The following is a 21,152-nucleotide window of genomic DNA, read 5'->3' on the forward strand; positions in this document are numbered from 1 at the left end:
GGTACTTTATATTCATCAGCTAAAAAACACACACACACTATTTCTATGTTTTTATTGGAAGCTATGCACATTACTCATTTTAAGTTTGTTTTTATACATGATTGTCCAAACAAACTTATTGCAAATATATTACATAGAACTTCATCATTATAATATAAATAAATAGCAGTTATAATTTCAATATGGTCCATACTCTTTTATACATTTTTTATTACAGAGGGGAATTTTGTCAAATGTGTTTGCTTTTGTGGAGTACACCATAGGTCTGTTTAAAGCTGGAATGGTTACCAGATCCTAATATACAAATCCTTTTGCCAAATATGAAGCTAACATAAGATCTGAAGCCATTTAAACACAATCACCTGCTACGTTTACATATTTACAGTAACCTATGTCACCTACAAAAATGGTAACAATGAAGCAAAGACATTCCATGTTTTCACATGCAAACACAGACATGAAACAGATAAAATGAAACTCACCACTACATGTCTGAAGCTATTTTTGTAACAGGCTGAGTTGAACTAGTCTCATGTTGGTATTTCTAGGTGACTTTGTGGAAAACTTAAAAAAACCCCAAAAAAACCCCAAGAAAACATGAGAATTATGGTTAACTGGGGTAATGTGCACCATAATCACATCAACAAGAAAGCCACTTTTCCTGTCATGTTCCATTAATTAGAAACTATCTTCATGTTGATGTTCTTTGCTTCAGGCAATTAGAATAATGTTCATCTTACTTGTCTCTAAATGTAACACAGTCATCATGACCACACCAGCGATTAGAGGACTTGTTTTCATTCCCAAGTTCAGTTTCGTTTTTCCATCTTTCTTCCCCTACACATTTCACTTCAATTTGCTAAGAAAGTCAATTAGCGCTTGGTGAAATTCTCTGGGTTTGTCCATGTAGCAGGCATGGCGAGCCCCTTCTAACTTCAGCACTGAGTGATGTGGAAGCTGTATGAGGTTCTTGTGAGACTGGGCACCCAGATTTGTGTCCAGGGCTCCAAACACAATCAGAGTGGGAGTCTGCAAAACAATGGGAGTAGGCAAAGAGGGAGAATATAATGTAAAATGTTTTAAGACAAGCATAGACTAATATCAACACATAGCCCATTGGGGTACAGCTAATTGTCTAACATTGCTAATGGCCTCTCTTATACCTATTAGCATTACAAACATATCATTTTTGCATTCTGTTGACAGCAGAGATGGGGAAATGTCTGAGTCGAAAGAGCAAAAATCATGCTAAACCAACAAGAATACACCATGTTGTGATTTTTTGATTGGATTAACTGACAAACCATAAATACATGGATTGATTGGGCCTTGCTGGCATGTTTTTCCTCATTAAGCCCTTCCTTTCCATTTGTATATGTAAATGACCACAGGAAAATATCCCTGCAGCAATAAAATTAGCAGTTATTCATATGTGCAGCGAAAATCAACTTGGCTCAATTTAGCCAACAATAATTTCCATTGCACAACTACATAGGCTGTTGTGCTGTGTTACATTGTACTCTTGTACTGGACACTTGCTAATCAGTTAGAAACATGAATCATTTACCTGTCTACACCTCCCTCACCTGAATATTTTGGTACTGTTGTGGAGTGTAACTTCGGGTTCCAACTGGAGCTATGGAAATGAAGCCATGTAGCTGAGCACTGTGCTTCATGAGGAAGGGTATGGAGTAGTGTCCACTCATGGAGGGGCTCAAAAGCACAGCTGTCCTGACACCCAGGGCCTCCATGAACCTCCGAAGGAGGTCCACCCGATGCTGATCAGTCTTCAGGGCATCTGAGTCAGGCGAGTTCCCAAATCCTCCAAGAGAGACAAAGAGTTTGAGAAAGAAGAAACGGACCCCATAGTAGGTCCCTTTTTTAAATGCGGGCCTAAACCACTAACTCAATAATAATTAATGCCAGTGTTTATATATTGCTGAATTTAAGAATATATGGATTTTAAGTATTTTTATACCAGTGATGGCAAACCAGCACCCCATGTGCCCCATCCAGCCCACAGCCCTGTTCAGTCCTGATCTATGAAAAAATGACTTACCTATATACCTGATTTTGCAGGGATATAAAAGTTCACATTTATTTTTGACCACTAGAGTGTACTGTCAGCTAATTAAGTGACATCTTGCTAAATCAATAAAATCCATGTCTTGTCACCTGAAATCACTAAGGCAAGCTGTATTACAACTTTATTTTCTATATACAACACCTATAATGGGTTAGCATTGTTTATTTCAGGTTGTGTGTGCTAATCCACCAATCTGTTAGTTTACAACTAATGTATTTTGAAACATGTTGTAGTTAATATATTTTTGCTTGTCACTCTTTTGGACCGAAACCATTCCATTCATCATTCAAAGATTTCACAAATGGGCTTAAATGTGACTGCATGTTGATTCAATTTTAAGTAATGCTGCTCTGTAAAGATAAATGTTAATCCAATTAATTAGCATACCAGACCATACATATTATTAGGCATTTACTGCATAATCCAGTTATACACTGAAATCGTCATTACAGCCAATACAGTCACATGTTGACCTGCATAAGTGTTCACTATGTGCTATAAGACTGAAGCTCTACCTGGCAGGTCCATAGCCAAGGCCTGATATCCATTAGTTGCCAGCAAGGCCAGGGTGCCCAGTTCTTCCCAGGTTTTGGATGTGAAGGCCTGGCCATGCAGAAGAACCACTTGCAGCCTGCACAAAAACAAAACCAGTGCTTTCTTAGGACTTTTACAGTAGGTTTCTCAAGATTTTATAACCAACACAGACCTGGTAATTACGTTAGAGCCAGAAGTACGCACTTAACTTAAAATTAGAAAATTGAACACTTTCTACTCACTGCCTCATATGTTCACTCTCTTTAATAACTGCTTTGGAATTAGTGATTACAAGAACAAAATACATTAGCCGGTTAAATGTTTTAAGTCAGTCTGTGCTTGTGTGACTGGCTCAACTCACCTAGGCAATATCTGTCGCCCAGCTCCATCGATAGGCAGAGCCTCTCGGAAGAAGAGCGGAGGGTCCCCGGGTAGCTGTCCCGTGCGAACAGACACGTTGATGGCTGGAGGTGGAGGAGGGGAGGCAGCCACCAACCCCATTCTTTGAACTTCAAGGGATGGCTCCATGCTGCCCTGGCGGATGGATGGCAGCAGCAGGTACAGAAGTACCGTGGCCAACAACACCAAGCCCAGAACAACAAGGCGATTACGCAAGAAATTCATTTCGTCGAGGTGTCTGATCTAGAAAACGTGGTAGAGAGCAAGGTACATTGCCTGAGAGCCCATCATAAGGATCCTATTCATACAGTGTATATAATCACTGTCTATAGTCAAGTTGATGTCCACATCCATCAAGACCATTATGATCCACTGATATTTTTGTCTTTACACAAATACTGGTAAAATAAACTGGGGATTCTTGCGCATTACTGGGCAGTCCTACCTTTGATCAGGTGGAGAGCATTAGTTTAAAATGTTGGTGTCCAACTTAATAAGTAGAAATATTTGCCCCAAGTCAAAGGCATCAGTGGACAGTTAGGGCCTTGGCAGATAAGTGGCTCCTTTCAAAGTGATCACACACCAACCATTTCACCACAACAGTATGACGTGACAATGGACAATTCTTATATTTTTGTGCGTTCATATAAGGCTCTAGCTAACTAATTGCAAATTGTCGAGATCCAGGTCCTCTGTTAGGAACAATTGGCCTAATCCTCTCTTTCAAAGAGAGAATGGACCTCGAGGAAAGAGACCCATCCGTCATTTAGGTAAGCTAACGTTAACCCTCATGGATGAAGGGCAAACGATCAGTAGGCAATAATACTGTGGGATCAGGGTAAAGGCGAGTCACATTTTAGCTAACATAAATTAGCCGATATAACCAAGGAAGCTAGCTGTATAGCTCTGTCGTTAATTCTAGGACGGACACAATATTTGCATGGATTAAGGATGCGACGTTAGAGGAAAACATACCAAGACCAAGCAGATTAATGTTTAACACGTTCACTGACAGAGGGATGAGGAGGAGGGGGCCTGCTTCATCATGTCGTCTTCTGGGTTGCTGGTTACTGCGTCTTACCACTCCAGATCAAAGTCGTTATTGGTGGGAAATTCGGGGCGATGTTGGTGGTAGTTAGCTGTTAAAACTGCGTGCAATACATATTTTTGCTGGCAAGAAACTATCTGCATATTCCAACGTTCCTTACATGAAAATATTCGGCCAGCCAACAGTAACGGTTGAGTAAAAGAACAGTTACGTTAGACAATAGGGTAATGTAAGATATATACAGGAATTATAATAAAAGTCGTCTCTGTCAAGTGCTACGTGTAGGTATAAACCTGCTGTCCCTTATCGGAGCACATAACGGGCTGCACACAACAACCTGAGGTACAACTACGTCATTTCCCGTTCAAGCTGTCAAATTAAACATCTCCTCCAGTATTTTATTTTATTTTTACCTCCGCCAAGGAGGTAATGTTTTCACCTGCGTCTGTGTGTTTGTCCGTCTGTCCGTCCGCCCGTCTGTTAGCAGGATATCTAAAAAAGTTGGGCACGGATTTGCAGCTAAACTGGTTATGGGCCAAGGAAGAACCGGGAAGAACTGCTTGCTTACCTTTTCATGTCGATTGTCCAAAAGGGGGCGTGGTGGTGGGCGTGGCATAGCACCAAAAGGTGCGTAACTTCATTGCGGGGTGTTGTCAGACATGGCGGAGGTCTGTGCTCTACTGAGGTAGAGGTTCATTGTCCCGAGCCCACATACTACTATACATTGTTTCCAGTGACATCATCAAATATTTTTGACAAATATGTGTGAGTGCGAAGTGCAAAATTTGAAGCCCCACTAGCAGCACCTGTCAGAATATCATGTAGACCACTGAAGCGTGACATACATTTTCTGCCCATATAAGGGATTCCGGTTCCTTCGCCTTGTCAAACTAATAGCAAAATGAATAGGAATGTAAAATGATTGCCTCCAACAACGTCTGAAAATTTTAAGCATTTCCTGGCTTAGAATTTCACCATTTGACACTGATGTCACCTGCTCTGCATTTTCTAGCATAGAGAGATGGCTCCCGTGACACATCTGCACCTAGTTAGTAAATAATAAATTAGCCCCGTTATATTTCTAATATGGTTTCACATATTTAAAGGACAAAACGATGGACAAACAAGAACCAGAAAACCTGTTCAATTTCAACATAGGCAAAAAATAAAAGGAACTGGACATAAAATGGCCTGAAATGACAACACTACTAAGGTGGTCTATTATCCTTTCCTATATGTGGCTGAACTTACTTTTGTCATACCCACTATACCATCGTACCCCGCAAAGTCACGCTCTGAGTTGCCTTGTGTAAACCTTGTGGTTTATTTCATAAACAACTTAGCAGCCTGTATGAGATTTTCTCCATATAAGAGAGAACGGAACCTATCTGGGCTATTGGGCTGCGACTGTCCTGCAAATAGTTGGGCAAGACTTGAACATCTTCCAGAGACTAACCAGCATTGTAGTCTGGACAGAATTATAATAAACTCAAAATAGTCTCAAAATGTTGCCTTATTTGGCAGTCGCCAAAAGAGGGAAATATGAATGCCTCTGGAACCAGATGACAGAAAATGACAAGGCCAAAATTACATTCAATTTCTATTTTAATATTGAAATTCTCAGGTGTAAAAAACAGTGAATAAGAAATATTTTTGGGATACAAGACATGAAACACCTGCACAACCCTTGGATTTTTTTTTTTTAGATTTGGTTTCAAACAAGAAAACGAGTCAAGGCAAAAGAAGGCTTTCAAGTTAAAGTATTTTTCAAGATTGCTCAGTAAGACTCTAAGACAGCTGTTGCCATTGTGAAACACTGGTGAATGGCAAAGTGGAGTAGCACAAAAGCAAAACACGCTAAAATAGCAAAGACAAAATAATATTCAATGTAAAGGAAGTTGTGTGATGAATAACCACACCACAACATCATCTCCAAGCTCAAAGAACAAAATACACCATCTATTGGTTCCTGTACGGTTCCTTCATAAAGCATTACCCAGCTAAATTTTTGCCCAATTTGTTGATTTTTAAAGGATTCGCCACTTTGTTGCAATAAGTATGAATAGTTTAGGGACTATTATTTTACATTTATTGTCAGGATGTACTTTTTTAACAGTAACATGGGGATTTGTTTTTACAAAACTGGTCAAATTGTGCTATTCTTGTTAAAAAGCTGACATCACAGCCTTTCAAAATTGGATCTTAGCTGCTAAATGTACTCATCTTCACAGTAAAGGTAATAATACAATAAGTGGTTTACTCACATCAACTTGGAAGTGTACACATTTACCACATTTACCTTGGGAAATGTGTACATTTACAAACTCTGTGGGAACTCTGTGGTAAATGTGCACATCCACTGGCAAATGTATGTATTACCAGAGCTGGTAATGTATACATTTACTATTTTCCCACATTTAGCGTAACGCACATATTCCACATCATACTCGAGTATCATGATGCAGACCATCAAGCCAGCCTTCAAAATAATGCATGAAAATGCATTATTGCATGTCCTTTTTTAGCCAAAATAACACAATATGACCAATTTGTTTAGATTGTTTGTAAAGCTTAAATGTTATGTCCAACCATGATTATAGAATCCCTGTAATCCCTGCAATTGGTCTTTATTGAAACAAAGAAGTTCCCAGTAAGATTTTATCACCTTTAATTTCAATAAGACACAAGGTTATCAAGAAACCTGAACAGCGGCGGGAACTCCCTCATCTGCAACACCGTCTCTTCAGAAAGTGCACAATTGTATCAAAACTCTAATGGGTCATTTGAACATTTGGAGGGGGAAACAAACTGTGATTTTCCACAAAAATCCAAGTAAGACGAGTCATATCCAGTTATTTAAGGCTTTTTGAACAGGATTGTTGTCTTTCAACGTAACATGCTCAAATATAATCATTTTGACCTGAAAGCAATTTCAGCTTAGTATGTAGTATACTCTTAAATATTCATTGATATTGTGTTATATTGCAAATTTGCAATCTATTATTAGCAATCTATTTTGTTTGCAATAAACATCTAAACATCTAATTTCTTTTAAAATGAAATACCAATTATCCCTTTGAGTAAAACATCATGATTTACTAGATTAAATTCAAGACTTTTTAGTCTGTCAAGCACTTGCTCTTTAAATTATATTTTTTATTTTGAGTTAGAAAACATGTGGCCTGTTTTTTTATAGTTTTGAAATGTTAATAGTGACACCTGGTATTAACATGTCAATGCAGAGGGGGAAATTATCACTATATTATACTATATCCTTCACCTCTATACCACAGAAACCAATGTTATAGGACTCGAATGGTGTTTTATCATAAGACCCGCTGTCTACTATAAACAGTAACTCTGGTTAATTTTGACTGATATTGTGAAAAGATATGGCATACTCGAAGCTCAAAAAGACAGCACTGAGGTAAGGCAATATTATATGTAGCTAAATATTATAAAGTACCAAATAAAATATTAGATCGTTTTCACAATGCAAATGAGTTGAGGGCCAAGGGAGGTATACCGTAACCATCTAAAACACGCACCCATTTCTTTGCACATAAGATTCACAGTGGCACATATCTACGAAAGTAGAGATGCATGAAGCATTAAAGGGGAAAACAGTAATATCTTGGGGGTAATGCAATGCGTTTGAAAAAAGACTGCATCTCTCACGGGCCTTTGCATCCAGCAAGGGACACAAACACACCTCTTGGTGTAAGTATCCACATGGTATGAAGCCAGATCTACCCCAATGGCATAATGGCTAAAGTGCAGAATTGCAAAAAGTTTGCAGCACACATAAAAGTTCTAACACAATATCTTTTGTGTGATTCTGTCATTTTCCAGTATTAAGTTTGTGAACATCACAGCCAACACCTGCCATCTGTCAGCCTGCTGATAAATTTATGTTAGCTATATACTTTTTGGGCGTTGCCAAACTAAATAAATACAGATAAATACAAAACTGCTTAGCTAGCTCCACTGTATCTAATATATTTGCTTGGAAAAAACCTTTTCACACGTAGATGTAGCTACAGCAGTTGCTATAAACACAATGTCACTGGCAGGCCCACTGACATGAGTTGCAGTGCAAGTGTGATCCTTTTTTTCGTTTCTAGTGTTCACACAAACTATGAATTCTAAAATACTCAAAAAGTGATAGTTGCATATTTGGACATTTATGCTGCTACTAGTTGATAAATCATCTGCCTGTAATTATTTGGATTCATTAAAATGAACAAAATTTTGGCAAAGGTTCCACTACCTGTATCACAAATGCTGACATTTACTTTGACATAAATGTCAGTAACTCTCATTTGTTCTCACAGTGATTCTGGTCTAAATTAGAAGATGCCTTCTGCATGAAACACAATTGGATTCTTTTCTTTTTTCTGTTGGTCTGGTCTGTCCTGTCAATACTTTGCATTTTATATACAGTATGTTGATTTTTGTTAATAAAAAAAGCATGCTATGTATGTAGGATACATACCAGCATAAATCACCTTGCCCAACAGAAGGCTGAGATGAACACTACTGTAAGAACGTAACTGTAAACAAAAACAACTGTTTAACTTATAAAAACAAGAGCACTTTCCAGCCCTGTTAAGGCACAATTCTAAAATGAAACAGGCAGGTCCAGCCATGTTGTTTCTGTGAGCCAAGGATAAAAAATTTAAGACTGTGTCACTTCTCTCAGTCATAATTCAGTATTCAAAATTCAGTCATAATTATAAGCCTAAATTTCATAACAGCCAACAGCTTGCTTCAACAACAGATACACTGCAATGTTGGGTTTGGGCAGACAAATGCAAATATAGAATACCTAAAGCTAGGTGGCATCTCTGAGTAAAATGTACCTTTCTTCCACTTTTTCTTGCTTAACCCACCTTGCTGTGTGTGTCTGTCACAAACATGAGTATACTTCAAACACTGTCCTTTTAAGTTAAGCAGTTATTTTGTTTCATAAGGCTTTTGATCCTACAGGGACAATCACACAATACAACTATTTAAGTCCTGTTGAGTGTGTTGTGTATATATCATCATCTGGAGGTCATGGCCAGCTCTCAGCGGAGCAGGGACTTTAAGCGGTGGCAGAGGCAGTGAATAGTTTGGGCCTCACAGTTTCCTCAGTGTAGCAGAGTGAGGAGTCCTAGTGGGAGTATAAGGCAAAGGGGCCAAATCCCCAGGACAGAGGAGGCTCTATTCTGCCCTTTTTCTTTCTGAGCACAGGCCTCACCCCTATACCCACTGTAGCATTGGCACTGGAAGTGTGTGCGGAACCCAGCCAGCTCCCCTTGGCCAGGCAGGCCTGTCACCTTCAACCTGCCACCCTGACTGGTGATGCTATGGGTCAAGGGGCTGAGATGCAGGTACACGTCACTGTCTGATATTCTGCGCAGACAGCGGCCATGGGACCTACACAGCGTCCGACTGCACTGCTCTGCTGCCGTGGACACGTTGAGCAGGTACCGACCCAGCGGCCCCCGAAGATACTCATTTAGGCTGGAGCAGCTGGCCTAGAGGGAAAGAGAAATGTTAACCCAAAACTTGGGAGCACTAGGCTGTATAGTATTAATAATGAAACAAGCTGGTAAGGTATGGTACTTACATTGCTGCCTACATAGGTGGAGTCTCCCCAGAAGATGACACCTGCAGCTCCAAGTGCAACACTCTCCCCAATGGTGGAGACCAGGTCTGTCTGTAATACATGAACACACAGTTCAGTTATGTACCATAGAATGAGTAAAATCTGTACACACAAAGGACTGGTTTTTAGCACAATTCCACAAAGAATGTAGTTTCCTGCCATGTATGTATTTATACTGTATATACAGTATGTGCAAGTGTCTCACTAGAAAACTGGTGATGGGTGATGTGTGGTAGCCTAGAGACCTAGACCTGACAGTGGGTAAAAGACTCTGGTTAGGACCAGGCAAGATGTGTGGACCACACAGACATATTAAGGTTTCTGGTGTAGCTATGTTGCTAAAAATGTTAAGCTTCCGCATGTAGGAGTAAGTACTTCTGTTCTTTCTATATTTAGGTTGCTACTCATTGCAATATCTTTGGACACTAAATAAGCCCATATTGCACACACATTCATTGAGAAAACAGATAATGAATGTAGGCCCTATGCCTTCTGTGCTTGATGAATTGTTACTCTATTTTTTAAGATGATGTAGCCAACTAACCTCAGTTAGGAGGGTCATCTCACTGGTATAAGTAGGCCGGGTATAAACAAAAACAGGACGTGCTAGTCCATCCCCAGCAGATGCCAGGCGCATCCCCTCCTTTACTCGGTTACGGACAAAGCGGCGCCCAAACGTCGTAGAGCGTAGTACAGTACCCATGTACACAGACGGGAAGAGCGCAGTGCTTTCCGTCCATAACCATGTAAGTTGGTCATTGCGGGCTACCTCCACATCAGGGCAGCGGCCTGTGTAGTTCTTCAGGCCACTCCTGTAGTCATGGTTGTAACAATCTGGGAACAGGTAGAAGCCCCACAATTGATTAGGCCTCAAATTCTTGGCAAGTTTCAGAGTGTCCAGCATGAATTTGCGAGCCGACAGCTCAAATTCCTGCTGTGCAACTTTTCCCACACGTTCCGGGGGCCAATCAGGGTTTTTTTTGGCCACCATTTGGCGTGATTTCTCTCGATACACATCTTTGATATCCCAATTACGGATCCACAGTGGGCGCCACTCCTCCCAGTCAATGACAGCTAGGCCTTTTGCATCTGGCTCACGAATATATTTTTGCACACCTTCAGGCATCTTTTCATAGTGTTGAGCAAGGCTGGCAACCTGTGGAAGGCCTCCATTCACTGCAGTGCCATCACGCTCATAATAAGGATACAGCCCAAGGCGGTCCTTATAGAAAATTGTGAGTTTCTGTTTGACAAAGCCCTCATTGGGGGATGCCACAATCTGAAACTGTTCCAGAGGGAAACGTACACCATGCCTTGGGCCACAGTCCTCTGTTGGGGCATTCCAGGCAAGGAGAACTGGCTTCTGGGAAAACAACGGCCATCTCGTCTGCTTTATCTCTGGCGAACAAAAGACTGTCCAGGGGGTAAACAGAGCCAGAAGCAACCATGGCACTTGGCCAACCTGGGCCAAGACTGTGTGAAATACAGCCCTCATCTTCACCTTGTCTCACCTTCTCTCCTCTTTCTCTGTAAAAAAGACAAATATAGCAGTTTCGTTAAATTCCACTGAAAATAAATTCAGAATAGTTCCAATTATTTTCACAGAGGATTCAGCGATTTGAACAAGTGAATTTATGATCCTAACCTCGGTCCTCTAACCATTAGGCACTGTGACAGCTGTGTACAATATATTTTTAATTACTGAAATCTTTAGGTCGTTTTTAGGATAGAGGGAATCAATGACCTCATGACTAAAATGTGACACTGAGTATCTCGGAACTAGAGGAATAGTCAGAAAATAATATAGGTAGTAGGTACCTATGACAGGTCCAAGGTGACATCCAGTACATCTGAGGATATAGAGGTGTAGATAACTGGCCAACAATATAGCTAACCAAATACGGTTTCAATTGCAGTCGCCTTCCTGGAACACATATAGCAACTTCAGCGTAACGTTAGGCAACGTGAATCACATTACATTGGAAATTTCAGTTGTGGCAAGTAGGCTAAAAGTTGATCTGTACGAAGTAAAAAAAACTACCGCACCTAGCCATTACAGCTACGATAACGTTACTCTCTGCCTTCACATCTGTAACGTTCTTATATTCATAAGCTAACGTCAGCTCACTTTTCTATTAGAGTCAACGTTAGGTTTAAAGCACTGTAGGTTAGCTAGCTAGCTCTCTTCCTGCTATCCCGTCTGACCTGTTCTGATGAGGCTGACACTCAGGACACGGGTTTGTTCCACTCATGTGACTTTCAAATAAACTATATGAAGAAGCACTTTTCCAGCGCCCTGCCATGTGAAAAATATCATTCTCCGTTCAATCCATATTTAAAGTTTTTTCTAAAGTTAGCCCGGGCTGCCTGAGAGACATGGCAGTGGCGATGAGGAACACAGTGAGCAACAAGAGGTAACTCCAATGAGTTCGCAAGTGGGGGGGTCACTGAATATATTAAAGTCGAGATTTGCCTTATTTTGTAATTTATACGACTATAACCTGTTATTAGACTCATAATTAGGGACTGTATTCAATAAATTACCATTATCGTGAATACCACTGTCATAAATGGGACCATACAATTACATTCAAATGCCACTTTCCCCTAAGCGAAACTGAGCAAATGGGCTGTTCCTCAAGCCTTGCTCGGGTCGGGATTGAAGCTGAAGACAGAGAGAGAAGCAGTGCACAGATTTCACGTGTAAAACGCTTGCTTCTCCACATATGTCCACATTTTTGAGAATTGTTTTCACTCGTCGCCTCTTTACATGCAAATGCGAGTTTCATACATGATGTTATCGACAAGGCAGTCGAATCGCTTTGGTAAGATGGCAGCGTAAAGGTGTAAAAGGGGTCCTGAGTTCAGTCCATGAATGAATGAATGAATGAATCAACAGGGTGCTGGCCACTCTGGTATGATGTGGGGTGTGTGTTTTTGTGTTTTCCTAGCATGGTTTCTTCCTCTTTTTGTTAAATGGCAGTCGGCAAAATAAATCAGGAAGTGCATTATACTGACACCCACTGACCTAACACATGAACTAGGAATTTAAAATATTATCTTAAACAGCATGACATTGTGTCATTCAATCCTGTGTTACCTAGCCTCAAACTCTATCTTAAACTATCTTACCCCCATCACCCATAATACAGTCCATAATATCCAATAATTTGCAGGCAACATCTATCACCACTCTCTTTGACTTTCCCAATGCAAAGGAAAATGCAAGGAGAGGCTACTTTATCTCTCTCTCCTTTGTTCTGTTGATTTGGGTTTGAATCTCTTCCAGGTCTTTTCACGATGAAATAGTTTCCATTCACCTTGTCTGTTTTTCTCTTTGACCAGTATAGCCTACAAAACCTTTTCATATTCCCCTTTGTTCACCTACAGTTTCAACAGCAATGCCAAACAATGTTTTTGGTGTTGTTGGAAGGAAAATGCATTATCTTTCATTTGAACACACAATGTTAGATAGACTATACAGGCTACAGTTGTCACTGGGGCTGGAAGCATCTTCACCCTCTTTATTTGGCCATGCGTATTTCCCCGTATCTCACTCAAACATTTAGCCTACTTTGTATTTTCTGTTACTTTTAGTAGACGACCATTTACAAAGTCTCTACTTGCAGCTTCCTCCAAATTGACTGGCCAGTAAGTAAAATGGCACAGGGAATCTTGTATTTTGCATCTAGCCTGAGAGGAATCACTTCTGTCCAGGCCCGGAGATATTTAGACCTACAAGCTCTCAGGTAGGACAATTCTGCTATATACTGAACAAAAGCCTACTCAAGAAGACACTTACTTTCACTGTTGACTAATGCAATGTCATTATGCAAGAAAAAGAATGAAAAAAAAAGTCTATGTATGTGGATTTTCTTTTGGTCGATGAAACAAGTAGGCTATTATCACTTGACTCCTGATAAAATAATAATATGTAAATATGTAATTTTAAGATGTCTCCAGATTCAATCTCTTACCAGGAACCGATATCTTCCCCTCGGATCTCATAGGATGAAAGTAGTTGAAGCTGTTTGAGTTGTTCAAGGTCCGGATGCATATAGATCAAACTAGTCTACCCCCCTGGGAATAAGATTGTGCTGAAAGGACAGAGGAAATGATTCATTCATTTCTGCTGAAGTCCACCACAGGCTGGAATTTAAATATCTAGGAGACTCCACCTCTGTCTCTAACCTCTATCCTACGAACTTGTGCGAAAACAACAACAACATAGGACTCTGCCTACTTTCATTCTCACCAGAGGGAGTTTCAAAGTTTTAGGTACTTTTTATATATTATTTTACTTTTTTGTGGTTTAGTAGTTCACAGTATTGTAGCAGGGTGGGAGAGAGCGAGAGAGCTCCAGTAAACCAGATTCAAATCTACACTGTTGTGAGTACATTGTCCATGCAGCAGCCTACTGAGCAGCCAGAACACCCAACTCCAACACACATCCAGCACCCACTAAAATGTTTTCCTGAATTTACTAGGGTGCTTTAATACACTGGCCACGCACAACAAGATTACCACTGCTGATGCAGTGTTGCAGGTGGTCTATTGGCACATAAACCATCTGGTCGAACATTGCTAATTTGTTCTGCAGTTGTGCTGAGGTCCACATTATTAGGTCAACTTTTATACACTAAGGCAGGTTTCATGTAGTAACAAAAGCTTCTGGCAACAGTTCATACATCATGGATCACAGTCAATAATACTAGTCAACAGCCAAGAAGGTAAACACTACTTACAGTTGATTCATAACCTATTGCTGAACTAAGTGGGGTCATCATGAATCTGAAAGTTAATGTTTAAATTACTTCAAAAAGATCTTTTGTCAGATCTTTTGTTACACTTGTAAGCGGAACCACACAAAGGGTGCTTTTCTTGACAAAATGTTTCTTTTCACTGAGTAGCCTATTGTTGTTCACCTCACTGCCAACACCATTATTACCCATTTATTCCAAATTTGCCCTAGTTAATAGTTTTATCTCTCTGAAAAAAGCCTCTCAGAGCATGTTGTTAAACCAAGCTAGGTCACCATAAGTTAATCTTGATTTCTCTGATGTTGTGTATAAGATCAAAAATCGTAAATACTGACATTTTCTATAGGCATGGAACGTCCGACACTTATAGGTTCATAAGAATGTAGAATAATAAATAGACTTAATTTATCATAACAATAAGGTAGAAAGATATGAATGGTTACTGTGAAACATCGTTTTCGAGTACTTTGAATGATTTCATGGTAAAAATTTGACTACACTACTGTCAGCAAAACCAGATCAAGGCAGCTTTCCAGGGACAATCCCCAACCCCCCCATTCACTGCGGTTCCCCTCATTGCCCAGCATATTATTACAACTTAGTGAAAACATACAAAAAGTAATTGTAATTTCATGTCTCCCCTGACTCAGTCTAAAAAGGTACTTGCGTGGGGGAAAAAAGCACTCAAAGCTGTGCAGAGTAAGAACATTTCATGAAAGCAATAAAGTGGAGTGGATCTTGGCACAGGCCTTTTTATCCTCTAAGGACGACAATATCACAGACAGCTTTATAGAAAACCCTTTCCCATGGAGGTTGCACTGAAGACCTTTACAGACCTTCATTTCTCTCTTATCTCCATCCCTCATTAACAGACACACACACAAACACACACTTTACCTCTCAGCAATGGTTGCCCTTTGCAATTTCCTATGCAGATGGTTCTTTTCATCCCTAGTGGAGGTCAGTATGGTTTCCACTACAGGGGTGAACAGGTCTCGCCAGTTCATTACAGTGATTTTTTTTGTATTCCTTTTGCCAAAAGTGGTGAATTCCCAGCTGGTCTGTGGTTTAACAAGAACATTTAACAAATAGTTATTTTTATCTTGCCCGATAAATGTTATATAAAGTCTCGCCCCGGCAAGACGCATTTGACTACGCTGTTGAAAAGAGATTTCCTCCTCAAACTTCCCTCTCCCTCTCAGCATTTCTGGCCCCATGCAGGACATTAAGATGGGAGGCCCCTAAAAATGCTTTACTGCTTACAGTGACAGTGAGGCAAAAACACATCGCTGTACAGCAGACTCAGTCGATGTGCAGACATTTGTTCTGGTAGAGTCCAGTCTATTTCAGACACATTCATGCTCTGAACTCCTGTGAAATATTCAACAAAAAAGATAGATTTTAATTACTATATAACATAACATCAGTCAACTTCATGGCATGGTATAACTTCCCAACTATATGGCCAACATAAACTTGTGTAGCACAACATTGAAAAGACTGATTGTGAACATTTCAGATTCATCACAGTTGTAATGTTATTTAATATCAGAGAGGGTTTTAGGGAGGCTGATGGAGAATGTAGGGGAATTTAAGACCCCTTAAATACAAACTGGCAGTGCAGTTTTCTTAAAGTCTGTTTTATAATCTATGCTGGACATATAAAACAGGTAAATTCTACTGGCAATACAGGGGATGTTTGAATGCTAAGAAGCAACACATCAACCTAATCTGCAATTTAAGGGTTCAGATTTATCTTTAAATTCACAGTAAGTCATTTTAGTGTGCGGTTATTGGAGGAAATGGCTATAAAACGTAACCATGGATTTTCTTTGCCCACTGATCTCAAATGCCTGTGAAGCAAACACACACTTAAAAATGTTCAACTATCCCTCTGATATTCATTTGTATGAAAAAAAAAGAGACCATGACACAGTTCAACATTTCAAATTGTAATTAAAAAAACAATGCAATTTGAACAGTTATAATAAATTAAAAGTGAAACATAGTATGCCAAAGCAGCAAAGAAAACAACAGGATCTCTTATTAGACTCACTGCTGCTCTGTACGTGTGGCTCTGAGGTCTGCTCACACCAAGGTAACTCAAGCCAGTCTATCAGACGTTACAATATCACATTAAACCACTTCAGATCTTGTTGGTCACTGATTGTCAACTCCCTAGGGATAAGCAGATCCAGTTTCATGCATATTAAAGCAAGCCAAGATGGTACTGTACAAATAAAATGTGCGTTTAAACTTTCCTGCTCTAAAATCTCTGGATGTAGCCCTGATCTGTGAGGAAGCTCAGTCGTTGGTATTAAACCACTAAAAACTGAGAGAAAAAAATTATTATGATTCAGTGTCCAGTATGAATGGAAACTCCCCCTTGAGGCCAGAATTTAAGATTCAAGACTACTACTATTCTACTCCCCACAGTTACACTTCTTACATTTTCCTTGAACTCCTTCAGTTCAATGAATCATACCAGAAATCAGTCTGCTGCAATACAGCCAGGACTCTGCCACATTTCATCCCATGTCCATACACACACACATACATGCACACAGACCATCAACTGTAAACTGACTGGGTATTGCCAACTTGGAGCTTTTTCATGTCCTTCTAGTCTTTGATGTCTTTGATAGACCATCAATCCCCATGGGTGACCTATTCTGTGTCTAACTGCACACAAGCCAAAAACAGATCACATGCAGAGGCTCAACACACAATGTATCAGCCTGTCCACGTAAGGGCATCAAATATTTCAAGAGATCATGGTGTTTTGCACGAGGGTTCAGGCTTCCAGGGAAACCGCGGGACGGAGTCGACACAGTGGCTAGTCTGAGAATGCTCCTCAGACATCAAACTTCACAGAGGACAACTGGGAAATCTACATGGATGCAAGGGTGGTCCAGCTTTATAATTCCCTGTAAGGACAGCAAAGAGATGAAAATTATTTGGACTGACAACATAGAGGGAAATGTAAATGGGTAAAGGTCTAGTTTAAGATTGTCATTTAACATTTCCACACCTGAGGTATTAAGTTTTTATGAATCCTCTTCAGCTTGGCTCTTTTCCGTCCGTTCTTTGTCACAATTGTCTCTTCATAGAACTCATGGGCCAAGTCACCGTCCTCGTCAAAGTACAAAGAGCTGAAGCAGACAAACAAAAGTTATTTGTATGTACAGAGAGTATACCAGTAGTGCTATGTATCCAAACTGTAATTGGAACTAAGTAGACACTAAAAGTTGCAAAAATGTGCATTTTTTATTGTGTTGTGATTTGACCAGCTCACAGTAACTGAGTCATGTTAGCAGCGAGGCAGTCAACCTAGTGAATATCAAACATGATCTAGGCACATAATCAGTCTTACACTCACTAAAAAGAAAGTTGGTGAATGAAAATAGCCAATACAATACAAAAAGAAATACACAGCCATGACAAAAATCAGGGTGTTTTACAGAAACAAGCCCGCTAGAATGGATAAAAACTGACAAGCAAACTGAAATGTGGGAAAACACTAGCGCTCTCCTCAGCAGTAGCTCTTCAACTGAAGCATGAGCCAGGAAGCTCTTATATTCCAGCTAACAAGGTAGCCTCAGTGGGAAGCCCACAATAGAGGAAAACACAAATAACAAACATATTTAAAACAAATATACACTCCGAATCCACTTTATCAGGTACAGCTCCCTGTTTACTAAGCAGCTTGTTCCACCAGACAGTGAGTCTTTTATGCTTTATTTACACGTGTAAATAAAGCATAAAACATGCAGACAGTGTCATGTGGTTAAGTTACTGTTCCACTAAGTGTTTTGAATGGACAAGACACACGATTTAGGTGACTTTGAAAGTAGTATTGTTGTTGGTGCCAGAGCCAGACGAGCTGATTCCAGCATCTCAGAAACAGTCACCCTCCTCCACCCTCTAGAGTTTACCCAGAATGGCACCATAAACAAACACCCTCCAGTCAGTGGTCGTCCTGTAGGTGAAAATGCCTTGTTGATGAGAGGTCAGAGGAGAATAGAAAGACTGGTTGGAAAGGGTCTCTGTGTAGGTGTTGCGGACCTGCCCAAGAATCTCAACTTTGTCTTCACATCTGCTTCCTGTTCCTCTCTTCTTCTGTGTTTCGTTTTGGTGTGATATGTTTTTTTTAAGCACTGCCACCCTGTGTACAGGATTTCAACAACATGCTACGCGCACATAAAATGTGCTTTAGGCTGTTCTGTAGGCAAAAGGGGGACCTACCTTATACTAGCTATGTGTACCCAATAAAGTGGATAATGGTGAATACAGATTTATGTATTGCCATGACTAAAAAACTCCCAATGAATAAACCAATCCAGTAAACAAAAAACATTTTTTTTTAGATGTGAGAAGAGAAATATGCAGCCGTTGTGTAAGACTGGTAGACTGTCATACATCAGATTTATGTTGAGACTGCAGTCTAGCAGTCTCAACAACGGCTGCAATACAATCCTTGGGAAACCTTTGCCATATAAAACATGTGATGATGTCTACATGCCGCCATGGCTATATTTACCTTCGTCTAGTAAACACAAAAGGTGTTGCATTTTGGAAACTTCGGAGTCTTGCCATTGACTGCTCATTTCCATCTTTGGTTGCATCGTCAGCACTACCTGAGCCAGAAAAAGGCCAATATCCTTTGGATTTGGAGCCGCTACCTCCCATCTTCAACTGCGGCACATTATTTTCTTGGTCACAGGACTCCCAGTAGTAGTAGCTTTACTGTGCAAGATGAAATCTGACCTCCAGGATAGGAAACCTATGAAAAGTGACACAGTGGAAGGGACATTTATTAAGTCATTTTATCATGTTTTCTTTCTGATTAGGGCAAGAAAAACAATTTATTTACAATTATCCCATTTAAGATCAAAAAAAGAAGGCATGGATATCAAGCTGGACTGCGCTGGACTTGAGAAGTAGAAAAGGCCAAATTAGACACATTTATTGCTGTTTTTAAAGTATAGATCTTGAGTGAGAGTTAAGTTGCCACAGCAAAAATTATTATCTTACTTGATATATTGAAAAGCCAACAAATGGAATACATCATTAAAACCAATACAGGGGGTCCCATTTACTTGAAAACCATTTTTTTCCCTGAAACATAACAATTACATTCGACCTTCAATGCCCAAAAGAACTGTAGATGACACTCTGAGACTATTCTAATTCTGTGTTGTTACACCCGTTTCTAACCACATAAAACCCTAAACCTAAACCCTTTTTACGAATAGTATTAGGAGCAGTTGTTGCTTAACGCTCAGGTTAGGTGGCTGAAGTGTAAAGGCTGGACTAAAGGTCCAGTCCAGCTGTATTTTGAGCGATATGCCCTTTAACCGTTAGCTAGCTAGCAAGCTAGTTTCATGACAGTGCAGCCAGGCAGTGTAACTTAACATACAATAATACATACAACATTCAGTACAAACGCAGTTCTGGTAATGTTACCTACTTAGCCACCCTTGCATAACTTGCTAACTAATTAGTTTAATTAGTTATTGATGCTAAGAAAACCATGATTTGTGAGCTCATCTTAGAATTTGCACGGTCAGGTTAGTCTGGAGAGCGCGTTAGCTACGTTTCCGAGCACAGTTAGGTAGCAAACTGTTCCGTTTAAATTACATGAATCTTTCCTGTTTTGTTGCTCTGATTTATCATTATTTAACATCTGTGCTAGCTGCATTAGCTAGTTATCGTTAACTTTATGTCAGCGTATCACAAACTTGCCTGTCAGCTTTCTTGGCTGCTGACGTTACCGTTAGCTAACGTTAGCACATTGCTATTGCCTTAAGTTACTAGCATTAGCCAGGTCAAAATATTTCTGCTCATCTGGTTAGCCAAGGAAACGTTTGCTATCGTTACCAAAGTTAGCTGGCTTGATAATCGACTGGTGTGACAAACAGCTTGGTTGAAGACATACCCAAAGAGGCTTTTAATCTGTTGTCAGTTCGTACGTAGGTATGAATTATTCTCTGATGATCTTAGCTTGTTGGGTTGCTAATTTGCCACAGGAGAGACCTCAGGAAAACACAAACAGCTAACTATCCCTGTGCTATGGAAGGTATTCTTCTTCCATTTTTTTCTCACGGCCGATAAGCAGCTGTGTGGTGCACTGTCGCCACCAAATGGACTGGAGTGTGAATTTGGCGAGCTGTAATACTCATATATGATTAAATTATTAGTTATATATTTTAAAAAGATAATTGCTGCTGATCAGCTGTAACGTGTTTAGGAATTGGAACAAAACATTATACTGTAACACTGATAACATTAAGTTCTTCCTGTTATTTTTCATATAACTCAAGACCATGGATGTATTGAACTCAATACCCTTTCCCCTTAGGCTTAGACTTGTCTATCTTGTTGACAGACTATATGAAGAAGAAATGGTGCTTATACTAAAGTAAATTATTTTTGTTCAAAAGTAAGTAGTTCACTTACTTTATCCAGAATGTGGACCAGAATGTATCCACTAACCCTAACCGTCTAATACACTGTCAAACCTGTGCTGCTTAATGTAAAATTAAAATCACCAAAACACTCACACACTTCAAATGACTTCAGATTATTTATTATTATCAATTCATTAGACAATTAGAATATAAACACATTATTTCACAGTCCAACTTCTCCCAACGTATTTCACAGGTTCAT

At 39.8% G+C, this 21,152-nt stretch overlaps 3 protein-coding genes across 6 annotated transcripts; all 3 read right to left on the bottom strand.

The window, feature by feature from the left end:
• Positions 1 to 37: 37 nt before the first annotated feature.
• On the bottom strand, positions 38 to 4,596 carry abhd14a (abhydrolase domain containing 14A). 4 transcript variants are annotated; one of them, XM_078283902.1, is made up of 6 exons: positions 4,507 to 4,596; positions 3,995 to 4,167; positions 2,982 to 3,262; positions 2,602 to 2,717; positions 1,587 to 1,822; positions 38 to 1,029 (listed from the first exon to the last, which is right to left on the bottom strand). In XM_078283902.1, the coding sequence occupies exons 3-6, from the start codon at positions 3,242 to 3,244 to the stop codon at positions 847 to 849; spliced, it is 798 nt and encodes a 265-aa protein (XP_078140028.1). In that variant the 5' UTR covers positions 3,245 to 3,262; positions 3,995 to 4,167; positions 4,507 to 4,596; the 3' UTR covers positions 38 to 846. The 4 variants fall into 4 exon arrangements, with proteins under 4 accessions (XP_078140028.1, XP_071768778.1, XP_078140029.1 ...); XM_071912677.2 differs by lacking the exon at positions 3,995 to 4,167 and having other exon boundaries at positions 4,507 to 4,553; XM_078283903.1 differs by lacking the exon at positions 4,507 to 4,596 and having other exon boundaries at positions 4,033 to 4,462.
• A 1,096-nt stretch (positions 4,597 to 5,692) lies between these two features.
• hyal2b (hyaluronidase 2b) lies at positions 5,693 to 12,090 on the bottom strand. Its single transcript, XM_071912696.2, has 4 exons — positions 11,926 to 12,090; positions 10,265 to 11,247; positions 9,682 to 9,771; positions 5,693 to 9,589 (listed from the first exon to the last, which is right to left on the bottom strand). The coding sequence occupies exons 2-4, from the start codon at positions 11,213 to 11,215 to the stop codon at positions 9,200 to 9,202; spliced, it is 1,431 nt and encodes a 476-aa protein (XP_071768797.1). The 5' UTR covers positions 11,216 to 11,247; positions 11,926 to 12,090; the 3' UTR covers positions 5,693 to 9,199.
• A 4,338-nt stretch (positions 12,091 to 16,428) lies between these two features.
• tusc2b (tumor suppressor 2, mitochondrial calcium regulator b) lies at positions 16,429 to 20,560 on the bottom strand. The gene is made up of 4 exons (XM_071912691.2): positions 20,419 to 20,560; positions 19,021 to 19,263; positions 17,512 to 17,632; positions 16,429 to 17,407 (listed from the first exon to the last, which is right to left on the bottom strand). The coding sequence occupies exons 2-4, from the start codon at positions 19,167 to 19,169 to the stop codon at positions 17,342 to 17,344; spliced, it is 336 nt and encodes a 111-aa protein (XP_071768792.1). The 5' UTR covers positions 19,170 to 19,263; positions 20,419 to 20,560; the 3' UTR covers positions 16,429 to 17,341.
• Positions 20,561 to 21,152: the final 592 nt, after the last annotated feature.

Source organism: Centroberyx gerrardi, chromosome 5 (genome assembly GCF_048128805.1).
Source record: "Centroberyx gerrardi isolate f3 chromosome 5, fCenGer3.hap1.cur.20231027, whole genome shotgun sequence".
Taxonomy (NCBI): Eukaryota; Metazoa; Chordata; class Actinopteri; order Beryciformes; family Berycidae; genus Centroberyx; species Centroberyx gerrardi.